The following is a 13,532-nucleotide window of genomic DNA, read 5'->3' on the forward strand; positions in this document are numbered from 1 at the left end:
AAGGGTTTATCTAGAGAGACACTTACGCAGATGCTGACTGGGATGGTTTCATTGACGTTGCCCCACACTCTCCTGAGTTGTGGGGTAATTTAGGTGAGGAAGGAAGAGAGGAGTCTGTCAGCTCTTCTATGTCCGAATGTGAGGAAGGAGGTTTGGTGGACTTTTTCTTTCCAAAGGCCTGTTTGAAAGAGCTTCTTAGCTGGAAAACAAACACAGAGCAAGGTAATTTTCCTCATCACAGCACTTAGTGTGCAGCTCATCTTTTGAAAAGTTAGTTTGCAGATGCCATCCTAGCCACTGCCTGAGGTCAGTATGCAGAAGCAAGGTATTAACATATGCAACACAGTATCTCTAGAAACATGATACAGTGCTTTGTTTTGACTTTATTAATCCAGCAGAGTGCAAAAGTAATGCTATGGAAAAAGTGCAGGATCGAGTGGTATGACTGTGGGGTAGGGGTGCTCATTTAAAGCCATTAAGCCCTGGTGGAATCCCATTCTCATGGTACTCGCTTCAAGGGGTGGCTTTAAATAACCACTTTGCATATAGGTACAGGTAGAACCTGCTGTTACTAAATGTGGAAATCAAAAGACAAGTCCAATTTACTGGGTTTGCCAATTTACTTTCACCATTAAAACTTTGAATGGCCAAGCTAGCAAATGCTATGGTTTGGATTGCAAGCGAGAGGATTTAAGCTGGGACATGAGGTTTGCTCTGTTGTACTACTGAAAAGAATGTTAGCTGAAAGGTATATACTATTTGTTGCAGTTTCCTTTAGAGTGGTAAGATCTCTGAACATACAAGCATTGCCTTTTCCCTCTAGAAGCTCTTATCCAGTATTTAAAAGGGACAGAATAGCCAAAGAGCCATTTATTTCAAGAGCCAAGATGACAACAGTTTTGTGTGCAGTGAATTTTAAGGAGCCCATTCATTGATACCTTTACCTAAATAAAAAAGTTGCTCATCTTAGGAAAAATGTGGGTTTTGTTTTTTATTTTCAGAAAGTTGTTTTGATCAAAATTGTACAGAACTCAATGACCAACTGATTCCTTTATAAAAAATGAGGTATTCAAACACGTCATTTTCATGGTATAATTGGAAAGTGGGGAGTGTGACCACCGATCATAATGAGAAACAAGTCCTTTCCAGCTCATGATATCTAATAAGAAAGAAATGGGTTTTGGCTACATTCTCCCTTTCTATAGCCTAAACTTTGAGATTAAAATTAATAGAGACAAACTGAGAAGATATACAGGATAATCTGTTTTTAGAAGGTATAAAAGCCTGCTGCCAAAATAAATAGCAATCATGCCAAGATAGGGGTTTTTTTATAGATGCATGCCAACTTTTCCATGGTTTATATTCACCTCACTTCCTTTAGAGTTCACCTTGCAGAAACATGAAAGAGTGTGGAATTACAAATCAAGGGATTGAAGGCTTATCAGTATTTTAAAACAAATGTTTATGCAGGTAATATTTTTAAAACAACAAAAACGTATTTTCTGATTGTTTAAAGTGTTTGATTAAACCTTTAGCACTATGTGGTATTTGTATGTTCCAGTTAAGAAGCATCTTAATTTCTTTAAAAACTCTGTACTACTTTTAAATGAGAATTTTTACAGATGTCAACTCCCTCCATTGCTGCGTAACATATTTGAGTCAAGCCTTTGAATCAAATTCCAAGTGAAGAAAAATCAAACAGGGTTTCAATGTGGCCCAGAGATGGTTTTGGTCAGAACACCTATTTTAAGGTTTTTAGTTTTTGAGCTTTTTTGCAGTTGTTGTGTTCTTGTTTTTTGTGGGTTTGTTTGTTTTGTTTTTAATTACCTTGACTTATGCAAATAAATCTGGGCTGATATTCAACAATTTTTAGTTTGCTGGTATAGTCACAGTATGGCTACATATGAATTGCTTTATATCCATCTGACCCCACAGGAATATTGTAGATGAAATGTACTGTCATGTTACTCAGACACTAGTAAATGACATAATAGCTAAAAGATAGTTTTAAACCTGCTATGTACTTACCCAGTTTTTCTTTTTCTTTTTCTTGGAATCAGCATCATTACCACTGCCAATGCTTGAATGACTTGTAGCACTGTTGATACTGGAAACACTTTCTGAAGAATGTTGCCGCCTTATACGTAAATCTAAAGAAAAGAAATTACTTTGAAATCCATCTGTTTCTGTTTCAACATAATAATCATTTTTATATTTATGTAGCATCTTCCTCCTCAAAGGGAGTCTAAATGAACATAAATGACATTGATGCTTGTAGTGGCTCAGATTCAAGTTATTGCTGCCTGCGAGAAACCACATAGGGATCAATGGGGATGGGTACAACTAGTCTAACACTTGAGAGATTCTCCAAACTGGGGTGCTACTGCCCTGAAGGCAATGACCCTGCACACCAATCTATGCACACATAACCTCATATCTGAACAGTGTCTGTTACAGATGGATTACTTGACTTATTATTGTCACATGTACTACATTTCTGAGGAGTATAGGCACTATTTGACTTGTAGCAGCACTAATGAGTGTTCAGATGTTACCTTCTAATATACCATGATGGAAATAAACAGGCAGGAGTTCATTAAAAATAAATGAAACAAAATAACCAAGAAGTGGAGAATATTAGAAATGGTTAGTGAGGCTTTTGAGTTTCAATTTCTTAAAAGACTTTGATAACTATATCTTAATCACTGGAAAATATTCTTGCAGAACCTGTCTACTAATATCAAGTAAAGTTACTTTTCGGATTATTTTCTACTTCCTAGAAGTTAGCTTTGCTATACTCAAGTCATGCAGTGAAATGACCTTAAGGCAAACATCTAAATAATGAACTCTCTAAAGAAAGATCAATGACACTTTAAAAAATGAATACTGTGATTATTTTTCTTCTTCAAGTAATTCCTTTGCTGTTGCTTATCAACAGGCACTTCTGAAGTATATATTTATCATGTGATAGCTGCCTAACTGCAACGACAAATTAATTCAACTTCTGGAATTTAAAATACCTGCTTTCCTGCACTGATTCAGCACTTCGTAAAGGAGCTGAGCTGTTTTCAGTTCATCTCTTAACAATGAGATCACCAGTTTACAAAGCTACAAGTTTGATTGGATTTCCAAGCTATAAACATGTTACATCATAAGATTTCACTAGTGTCTTGAGTGTATTTCAGTACACAACTGCAGCGACATGGTTAACTCTTGACATCCAGCAATCTATTCCTTGCCACCCAGTTCTAAGATGATAAAGCTCCAGGAACTTTGGCAGACAGAAAGCTTCTGCAAGGTTCCAGCTCTGGAAATACCACAAGTATGCCTACCATTCACTGCAGAATGTGCTTGCCCTTGCAACAGAGTCCTCAAACAACAGAAAAAATAGTGACTTAACTTTTTTTTTCACCTGAGGAGAAACTCTTTATTTATTTTAACAGTGAGAAAACCATACCTTTGTGGGTATGATCAGGACCATTCAAGGCTCCTTGAATAGCAGCTTGTGCAGCAGAATTCTGGGCTTTCAGCATTTCAATGGTTTCCCTCAGCTCTATAAGTTCAGACTCCTGTGGGGAGAGCAAAGAGATGTCAAAATATATATCAAAAGAAAAATGTTTGTCTAATTTTAAAAAAAAATTACAAGTGTGGTTGAACTAAAGTTCATAGGACTGCTTGGGTGAACATAAGGGCAACAACTAAATAGAATGCATACTTTTTCTCCAAAGATATCAAAGTCAACTAACGTATTCTTTTTCATTTATTCTATATAAAGCAATCATGCTATTTTTAAGAAGAACACATTTTTACTAGAGAATAATCTAAAAAGGGTCTCAATTGAGTATTCAATATAAAATTAAGAGAAATCCAACAGCGTTACTACAAAAGACAATAAAACCATTTGAATAACATCCTTTAGTATATAAGGCTACTGTTTAATGGGTGAATCTCAACCTGAATCTGTGTATTTTTCAAAAGATTTAACTTGTTTAATACTAATTCAATTTAAAAGCCCCTGTTTAATAGCAACTGTCCTGTGACTTAAAGTAAAATTACTCCATTTGAGTGCAGGAAGTTCTGTATTAGAATGCACAGTTGATTTTTATTAAAAAATAACTTTTATTACTGCTTTTATTACTTCCATGTCTGTCCAGCCTGTACTTATATAATGAGGGTTAAAGGAATTTAAACTCAACAGCATAGAAAAGAAATGAAGGAAAAGAACATGTTCTAAATCTTTTGGGAAAGAAACTTGGAAATGATCAGTTTCAATGTCACCACTTAACCTCTTCTGGAAAGAAAACCCTCTTAGGGAGATTGTAAAACAGTCAAGAGCTTTGGTTCTACGAAGTTTCCATTGAGTTTTGGTGGTGTTGTTTTTTTTTTTCCCCCTATGATGAGAAAAAAGCAAGCAATACAAATATTTGCTATCCAGTTCATAATGTATCTCACCACATTTCATCTGTTGGTGCTCAAGCAGACTGTGAAATGTTATTTTTGTAGACAGTTACACTGACTCCAGTGGTGACTAACAGCTCACTGATAAACAGTTTCTTTCACAGTTTGGCTCAATGAGGGCTTTCTGTTTATAGGATATTTTTCAAAATGAATAAGGCTAGAAAGATGCAATCCTGGAAAGTAATAAGCAGCTTCTTAATCCTGAGCATGGTACAAAGGTGTACATTAAATTTACTCCCTATCAGGTTTAGATTTTTTCCCCCATTAGACAAAACACAGATAAACCCAAAATTGTTTACTCATGAATAGGATGCCTAACTTGCATTAACTCCCTGAATGGAGTTATTTTTCTCTACTTAAAAATTCTTTCCTTCCTGTAATTCTATCATTCTGACAATGCTGGCAGGCTGGAAAGAAGCACTACAGCAGCTTATGATCAGTCTTTGTTACGGGATCTTTCAGTACGGAGTAAACCTAGAGTTGCATAAGTTTTAATTAAAACCTGGAAATGAAAGATTTTATCTTCAAACTATTCTATGACATTGTCTATGTAAACCTAATACTGCACAGTTTAATTCTCCTGGACTTTTATGAAGATTAGACTGTAACAACTATTAAAGAAAGATGTGTCTGCATTATTGTCACAGATGTCCCTGTTTTCTTTCAGTGTTTTTTAAACAAAACTCTAATATAATTTGCTGACTATTTTCCACATTAAAGCATCTGCTTTGGTAAACTTACCTTTTGTTCAGCTGTCATTGTTAGACTTTGCAATCGCCCTGTCATATTTCCCAAGCTTTTTTCGAAAGCTGCTACTAGATGAGCCTGTGAAAGAAAAACAGCATTTGTCATGACAGTAGGACAATTTTCCCAGATCTATTTGATTTTTAAAAATATGTTTTTCCTCCAAGTACATCTTCTCCATCTCTTTTATATTAGTTTTAAACTCAGACTGAGCTAACTTGGAGAGATGAATCAGCCAAGTGAGCCCAGTGTTCCTCAGGCTTCTTTAGCCCCCAGTGAGATTAATTCAGGTATCTCTGCCTGGAACAGAATTATGGATTTAATGCCCTGCTTTGAGTTTACTGATATATTGGCCAAAAGGAGTCTGCTCCCAAATAGAAGTCGAGGAGCAATTATTTTCAATTACTGGACATTTCAAAATGGGAATTCAAGTACTTTATCTTGAAAGGTAAATTTTACCTTCACAAATAAAACTCTCCAGAGAAATCCTGAGTCTCAAACAAAAAATATCACAGTTAGTTTTATAAAAGGTCATTGCTTAGTCTATTAATCTTATATTGATTATAATCTCTGTGTGTTGTGTATATAAAAGTAATGAAAAACTTACGTAAAACAAATGTAACATTTATTATGTGTGCAAGTGTATATATAAAAGACAATCCTGAAAACTGGATGTTCTACTTCTCAGTAAGAAAAGCAATAAAGTTGAAACAGATCAAAAGATTTAAAAAAATTAAAGCTGCTTTTTTTTTGTTTCAAACAGCCAGCATCCTACACTTGATACAAGCAAAATTTATACAAAGAATACATCAACTCTTCATTGTTTCTAACTGACATCAAGCTTTGTAGGCAAAGAAGGGCAAGTGGTCATAAAGAAACCAACAGTCTAAGCCAGCTTGTACTGCCAAGGGAAAGTAAAGATTTAATTTTCATGAAATTCCATAAAATTCCATTCATTTGTCTCACAACATCAAATATTAAAAGCAGAAAGAAATACTTATTTTCCCTTCGCCATCTCAAAAGGGGTAACAGGCAAAGTTTTCAAACTTGGCACTTGGAAATATAACTCAAACCTAATATATTTATATGCAGAAATGGATTAACTGAGCTTCCTCATACACAGTGCCTGGCAAATTTTTCAGTTGCAGATTTGTGTGCTTTTACAAACATAGTTTAAATTGTTCAAGTGTACGTAGCTGTACTGAATCTGAGGTATAATTGGGAAAAGATATGGTCCAAAAATTATTTTTTTCTGCATTTGAGGAGAAAGGAAAGAGCTTCTTGCCACCTTGTATATTATCTCTCAAATAGAAAAAAAAGACTAACATATATATAATAGTGGCCTACTTCTGCTTCTCCCCTTCAGAGCTATTAACTGATAAGTGGTTTTTATGTTTTGTAAACAATTTTAGAGTGCTATAAACATTTTAGTATCTTGAAAGTTCCTTATTTTATTCTATTAAATTTATGAAAAGTTTCCTCCTTGTAAACTATATTATTTGTAAATTATGTATTTAGTTACTTATGGTTATAGTGGTCAATCCACTTGCTTTCTGCATCTGCAGGGATGCCTTAGGGATAATTCTTTTGGTAAAGGATTAACTTTTTATAAACATGAGACTAGATTCATATGCAATTTCTTAAGGATTAATTAGTAAATTGTGTATTTTAACATTTATAACTTAGGCTATATTCTTGAAGTTACAATTTTAGATAAAATGAACCTGGAATATGCATCAAATGAGCCTCTGAAACCATTGATCAATACTACATCCTTTGACTGATTTTACTATTCAATTCCTCTGAGAAGATAATAGTAACTAGTTTCTAAACTTCCTTTTCACTTTAATAATTAGCTGCATATAAAAAATATCTAGACTAATCTATGGTGGTTTATTTCCAAAGATGATGACCACTGACCCAGAACACATTTAGAGACAAAGTAGATTAACTACTAAAGAATAAGAGCCAAATATCTCTTCATTACATGTGTTTAACAGGAAACTAATGGAGCTCACTGTTCCCTGCCTCATAAGAAAATCTATAGCTTGGCTGATGGCCCTTGGTTTTGCTTTACCATGAGAATTAAAGTGGGGACCAAAAGCTTGCAAAGAGGAATAATTTGTTTAATTATGCATTGCTTTTGTCCATTTCTCACGATTAGACTGTAATAACCAGTGTTCTTTGGTACCAAACTATGCATATTTGTGCAAAGTATTTTCCTATTTCACAGCTACAACTTCATCCAATATTGTACATGAATAAATCACAAGAAACTTATAGGAAAAATTAAGTACTAAAAAGCATCATTAAAAATGCCATCAAAGGTCACCGAAACTGCTAAGTTATTCTGACAGCCTTTAGAGAAAGACAGTCATGTCATGACTATGGGTTCTTACTAAAATTCAGACTGTGACAGAGTATATCACCTTCTTTAAGTATCATAGTGAATTTTTTGCATCATAAATGTAATTGGATCAGGATAATGGATTCCTCCAAATTCATTTGAGAAAAAGACTATCCCGTCCTTATTTGCTTATAATAAAGAAACATAATTCAAAGTCCCATCAACCAAAGACTATTCAAGAAAGAAACTTTCACTGCTTTGTTCATTACTTTAAATGTTTATTACAACAGAATACTATTCTATGAAACACAAAGTATTAATTTTCCCCCGAAGAAATACTACACAACAAAATAAGAAAAGTTAGTTTGAAAAAGACTAGATTATAATTATATTTATATGTGTATTGAAGTATGCACAAAACATATGTATATGTATATATTCCTATTCGAGGTCAGGCTTTGCATTTAAACATCTGAATGCAAAATATTTCAGAAAACAATTAAAGTAAATAGAAGGAAGTACCTGTGTCTTTAATAATACTCACCAGAAATTAAAAATTCTAACTAGAAACCTATTTTACACTTACAATATAGTCATTTATTTTCATTGCATTGCTAATCTTCAGTTTCTGGGGATTATTTAATTTATCTAAAAAGTTCTATTCTTGTATTCTCATAAAAATATTTAGGAATTTTTATATATATATATAAAGTTACAGTCAGTCTCTCACACCTTAGAAATCTCTGTGTTAGGTTCAGTAGTTTCATTCATGGAGCACATAAATAATTGGAATACCTCAAAAAGTAGCCTGAATACTGAATGTACTTTAAATAATGCTCATTCTAAAATAAAAATATGTCTCCAAAATTCAATGCAGTATTTGCACTTGGAAATAAATATCCTAGAATTAGAATTAAGTAAGTGGGTATTACTGGAAGTATGTCTACAGCAAAATATATCCATCACTAACATGATATACATATTAGATACATAGATGATGCATGATGTACATATATGAATTAATTTTGACTTCTATTAACATGTGCAATTCCCATTAGAAATAGTCAAAGCGCTGTATGCACAGGGAATGACTTCAGTGCTAAGATGACAGATTTGATTTTAGACATTTCCTTCTTAGTAAATGATCCTAGCCAGGCAAACCCCAAACACCTCAGCTCTTAGGCTTACAGCCTATTGTGAATGTGACATTGGCATATGAAACATCTATCTTCTGACACACTTTATGATTTGACCTGGAGTGTTCATATTTATAAAACAAAAGTAAATAAATAAAGTTCCTCCCACCTGACACGGCTGAATGAAAGGAAGTGTGAAAGGCCAGAAGGGATCGAGCTGATTGCAAGCAGCAACCGTACATCTGGTAGCCTTTTCTGTTTGCTGCCTGCTATTATCTTGTTGCTTGGCTGTAGGATAGTGGTTCAGAGCTGGCCAAACAAGAGTATTAGCCAGCGAATCCCTTCCACTTTCTACTGGCATCCTGGTTCTACTACAGTTTGTAAGCATGCAGCCTTCAGCTTTATACAGTACAAAGCACTGATCAAAGTCCCTCTGAACAGGCTGGTTCAGGCTGCTCGCTGGAATTTGAGCCCTTGTCAGTCATGTAGGAAGTCTGCTGGTTGGACACTTTCTGCTCTGAAAACAGGCCCTTCCTTAATTAGTATAGAGATTTGCCCTTCAGCCACATTGAGACAGGCACCAGGGATAAAGCCAGAATCTCAGAAAAAATCTGTAAATTAAGCATCCAAACAACAGCTGGGTCCTGTTTGAATTTAATCATATGCAGGCAAAACACTTTGGGGTTAATCAAATGAAATAAATTGCTGAAAACAAGCATAGCACTTGAGTCCAGCCAACAAAACCTGAACAATAAACAAAACCAAATAATAAAAATTCTGGCAGACTTTCCAAAAATGCCTGAGAAATGCTGTAACTTCCAAATGACAGACTTTAGTATAAAATAATATATTAAGCAAAGGCTTGATGAAATAGATAAAATTTCAATCTGCCAGTCTTTTAATGACATATGTACTAATGTTACCAACAGTCTTCCAGGAGAAGCAAAGAAAGGCACAAATAGCGTTGAAATAAGATAATTAAGATGCTCTTTTTTTTCACTCCTGTACAATACTTTTGCTCAGTTCTACAAAGGGAAACGGTAACAACAAATTCACACTCGAAATGAACTGTGAGGGAACAAGATTTCTGGCTCTTAAGAGTTTCCTTCTCCAGACCACAGCAAGGAAAAAAGCACTGCCTATTTTCGGACAGGTATGGAAACTAGGAGGAGTTCAGGACTAATGCTAAGATGAATGCAATTATAGCAAAGGCATCAGAAGGGACAGTGTATTTTTCTGGTTAGTAAAGGTACCACAGAAGATACTCTGTTCATACAGTACTCTACCTGCCAGAGATGGATGTATCTACAGGTAGTGATCAAACTTTTCTGCATTAAACTTAATGTTGAGGTTTTAGCCCACCAATGTGCAAATGTGACTCAAAATGAGAGCCTTAGTACTATTATCAATTAACTGATTTGATTTCTTCTCTGAGAATAAATTCCAGATTTTGTCATTAGGACTATTTCTCCTTAAAAATGCAGGGACTGGTGAAGTATGTCTCAGACCAGACGATAAATAATAAATGAATACATGCAAGGAAAGCATTTCTAAGGCAGTACAAGTTCATGAAAATTAGAGGCCCATCTCGGTTTTTCATGTTTGTCAAATTAAATCAATATTTGTTAATTACTCTCATAGTTTTTTATGAAAAGTATACAATTACTGGCATTTAAATATCAATTCTGTAATTACAGTTAATGGACAAACTGCTTTACTGTCTGCAGAGTAAAGTGAGAAATGGTACCAAGAGCCTGAATTATCACCTGGAACAGACACAAGCCCACCACAGGAAAACAATTTAATTTTACTGATGTAACACCTCTGCTCAGAATCATGGAATGGTTTAGATTGAGAGGGACTTTTAATGATCATTTAGTCCAACCCCTGGCTGTAGGCAGACATGTCTTTCACTAGATCAGGGGCTTGCTGGAATCAAGATAACTCCTCATCACTCTCTACAACTACCTGAAAGGAGGTTGTAGCCAGATGGGAGTTGGCCTCTTCTCCCAGGCAACCAGCAGTAGGACAAGATGGCACAGTATTATGCTCTACCAAGGGAGGTTTAGGTTGGATATTGGAAGAAATTTTTTACAGGGAGAGTAATCAGACATTGGAATGGGCTGCCCAGGGAGGTGGTGGATTCACCGTTGTAGTGGATTGACCCTGGCCAGATATCAGGTACCCACAGAAGCTGCTCTCTCACTCTCCCTCTGCAACTGGACAGAGGAGAGAGAAAAAAAACAGCTAAGAATTCATGATTCGAGATAAGAGCTGGGAGAGGTCAGTGGCTGATTACCTTCATGGGCAAAACAAGAGTCAAATTGGGGATAGTACTTAAATTTATTACTAACAGGATAAGAGCCAAAGAGTGAGAAATAAAACAGTCTTAAAAACACCTTCCCCCCACCCCTCCTTCCATCCATGTTCTCCCTCCTCCTCCCCAGCAGTGCAGGGGGACAGGAATGGGGGTTACGGTCAGTTGTTGTTTCTGCCACTGCTCAGGGAGAGGAGTTCTTCCCCTGCTCCCATAGGGTCCGTCCCATGGGAGATAGTCCTTAATGGACCTCTCCAACATGAGTCCATACCTAGGGCAGCAGTTCTTCCCAAACTGCTGTCCCATGGGTCACTCCTCCATGGGGTGTAGTCCTTCATGAATGAGCTGTACCGACCTGGATCCCCCACAGGTGCCACAAGTCCTACTCGGGAAAAACCTGCTCCAGCGTGGGCTTCCCTCTCCAAGGGCCGCAGGTCTCTGGCGGGACCCTCCTCCACCCTGAGCCTCCCGTGGGGTCACACCTTTCATGCATCCACCTGCTCCAGCATGGGCTCCTCCGTGGGCTGCAGGTGGGTCTCTGCACCCTGATGGTGCTCCATGGGCTGCAGGAGTGCAGCTGCTCCACCATGGTCTGCACCACGGTCCTGAGCACCTCCTGCCCCTCCTTCTGCACTGACCTTGGTGTCTATACTGTTATTTCCATGTTCTCACTCTGCTCTTCCCTGACTGGAATTTCTTCTGTGCAACAATCTTCTTTTTCTTAAATATGTTGTCACAGAGGCGTTACTGTCACTCCTTGGTCAGCGGCAGGAAGTCCATCCTGGAGCCGGCTGGCATTGGCTCCACAGGACAGGGGAAGCTTCTAGAGCTCCTAACAGAAGCCACCCCTCGCTACCAAAACCCAGCCACAGAAACCCACTACAACCGTCTCTGGAGGTTTTTAAGATGAGACTGGATGTGGCACTTAGTGCCATGGTCTAGTAACTACGGTGGTGTTGGATCAAGGGTTAGACTTGATGATCTCAGAGGTCTTTCCCAACCTGGTTGATTCTATGATTCCTCTGGGTAACACCAGGGAACTCAGAGTGGAGATGGGAAAGTCTGTGACTGTGCAGTGTCACAAGCCCAGCCCACCTCCCTGTGCTCCTCACTTCCATGCAGAGCTGCTGCACCACTGCATTCTTGGTGGAAAGAAAAGTGCCCTGCAGAGAGCAACAGCCTCATTAGTAAACACAACTACCTGAGGCATACTGACTGTCTTAGCTCTTCTGACCTCTCAGTGTTGGTTTTGGTTTGTTGCTCTCAGGATGGGTGAATGAACTGCCCAACCTGGCAAAGATGAAGGTCAATGTCTAAAATATATGAATTAAGGAACCCTGTACCCATTAGATATGCTGGCTATTCTAGCTATACATTCTCAAATGAATAACTCAACTTGAAATCCAGATTTTGAATTTACAAACATCACAATGTCCCATATAATCTGCTTCACTAGTTCATTCTCAGTACTCAGAAGAGTCTGGCAATGTACACTGCTACAGATGTACAAATACCCACAGATGTTCTGCAGCCACCTGAACAGAGAAAGAAGTGCTAAGCATATCTCTTTCACGTTTTCATGTGTGGCAGTCTTAAGAACACAAGCAGCTTCCACAAAGCTGGAGATTATTTTCTCACAATATGAACACAGTGCTACTTCATCAACTGAAATAATTTCTTTAAAATTATGGTATTCATAGATCTAAACACTCAGGACACCAACATTTCAAAGAAATGCACTCTATGGGTTGCCCAACACATCAGGAAACTGCTTTCTTGAACTGCAAAATGATGGTCTCTTGCAACTGCATCTCAGCTTTCCTTGGCAGCAGTAACTACAATTATATCCTGATTTGCATTTAAAAATCAATACGACAGATTGTTCAGTAACTATCCAGTAACTTCACCTGACACCACAGTAACCAGAAAGGATTGTAGCTCTCATTCCATGTGGGGTGTTATTTTCAGATAATGTGTTCAATAACTCATATTACCAGTATATGGCAATTGGAAGGAACACCAGGGAATATGTCTGTGAAATAGCCCAGTTTTTATTAGGGATATATTAGCACTGTTGTTGCAGCATGTGAATTCTAGATACACTTGTATACTGTGCTTCCCTTCACACCTGTCTGCATTTTGGGAACTTTATCTTTGTGAAATGGAACTCTAATGAATTTTATCAGAATATGCAAATCATGCCCCTTCTTTGGTTGTGTCTCCTTAATTTTGGCCTTTTTTTATAGTTGATTCTGAGAAAAGAGTGAAACTTAACATGAAAGGACTGTTGTCACACCCACAGTGTGGAACCTCTCCTTTCCATTTCCACTGCCACTTTCCATTTCTTTTAGAAACGGATTTCTTCTCCTGGAAGCTGGGGCAACATAAACATTTAATGAAGTAATTAATTTGAAAAACACCAAAATAAACAGATAGTAAGAGTCTCGCAGACTACATGTTGAGTAACAGCTATTAGCCAGTCTGATAATGGGTTCTTTGATACTGTTTATGATCACAAGCAAAACTACTC

At 37.0% G+C, this 13,532-nt stretch overlaps 1 protein-coding gene across 1 annotated transcript in view; it reads right to left on the reverse strand.

Moving 5' to 3' along the window:
- The window catches only part of NAV3 (neuron navigator 3), a 384,858-nt gene that overhangs the window by 24,997 nt on the left and 346,329 nt on the right, over positions 1–13,532 (reverse strand). Inside the window, exons 24-28 of the mRNA XM_025895950.2 lie at positions 5,200–5,283; positions 3,458–3,569; positions 2,029–2,150; positions 1,368–1,388; positions 27–199 (exon numbers count right to left, since the gene is read on the reverse strand). Of these exons, the coding sequence (XP_025751735.1) occupies positions 27–199; positions 1,368–1,388; positions 2,029–2,150; positions 3,458–3,569; positions 5,200–5,283 (512 nt within the window). The remainder of the gene's footprint in view (positions 1–26; positions 200–1,367; positions 1,389–2,028; positions 2,151–3,457; positions 3,570–5,199; positions 5,284–13,532) is intronic.

This window comes from Manacus vitellinus, unplaced genomic scaffold (assembly GCF_001715985.3).
Source record: "Manacus vitellinus isolate BGI_N305 unplaced genomic scaffold, ASM171598v3 scaffold_5_pilon, whole genome shotgun sequence".
Taxonomy (NCBI): domain Eukaryota; kingdom Metazoa; phylum Chordata; class Aves; order Passeriformes; family Pipridae; genus Manacus; species Manacus vitellinus.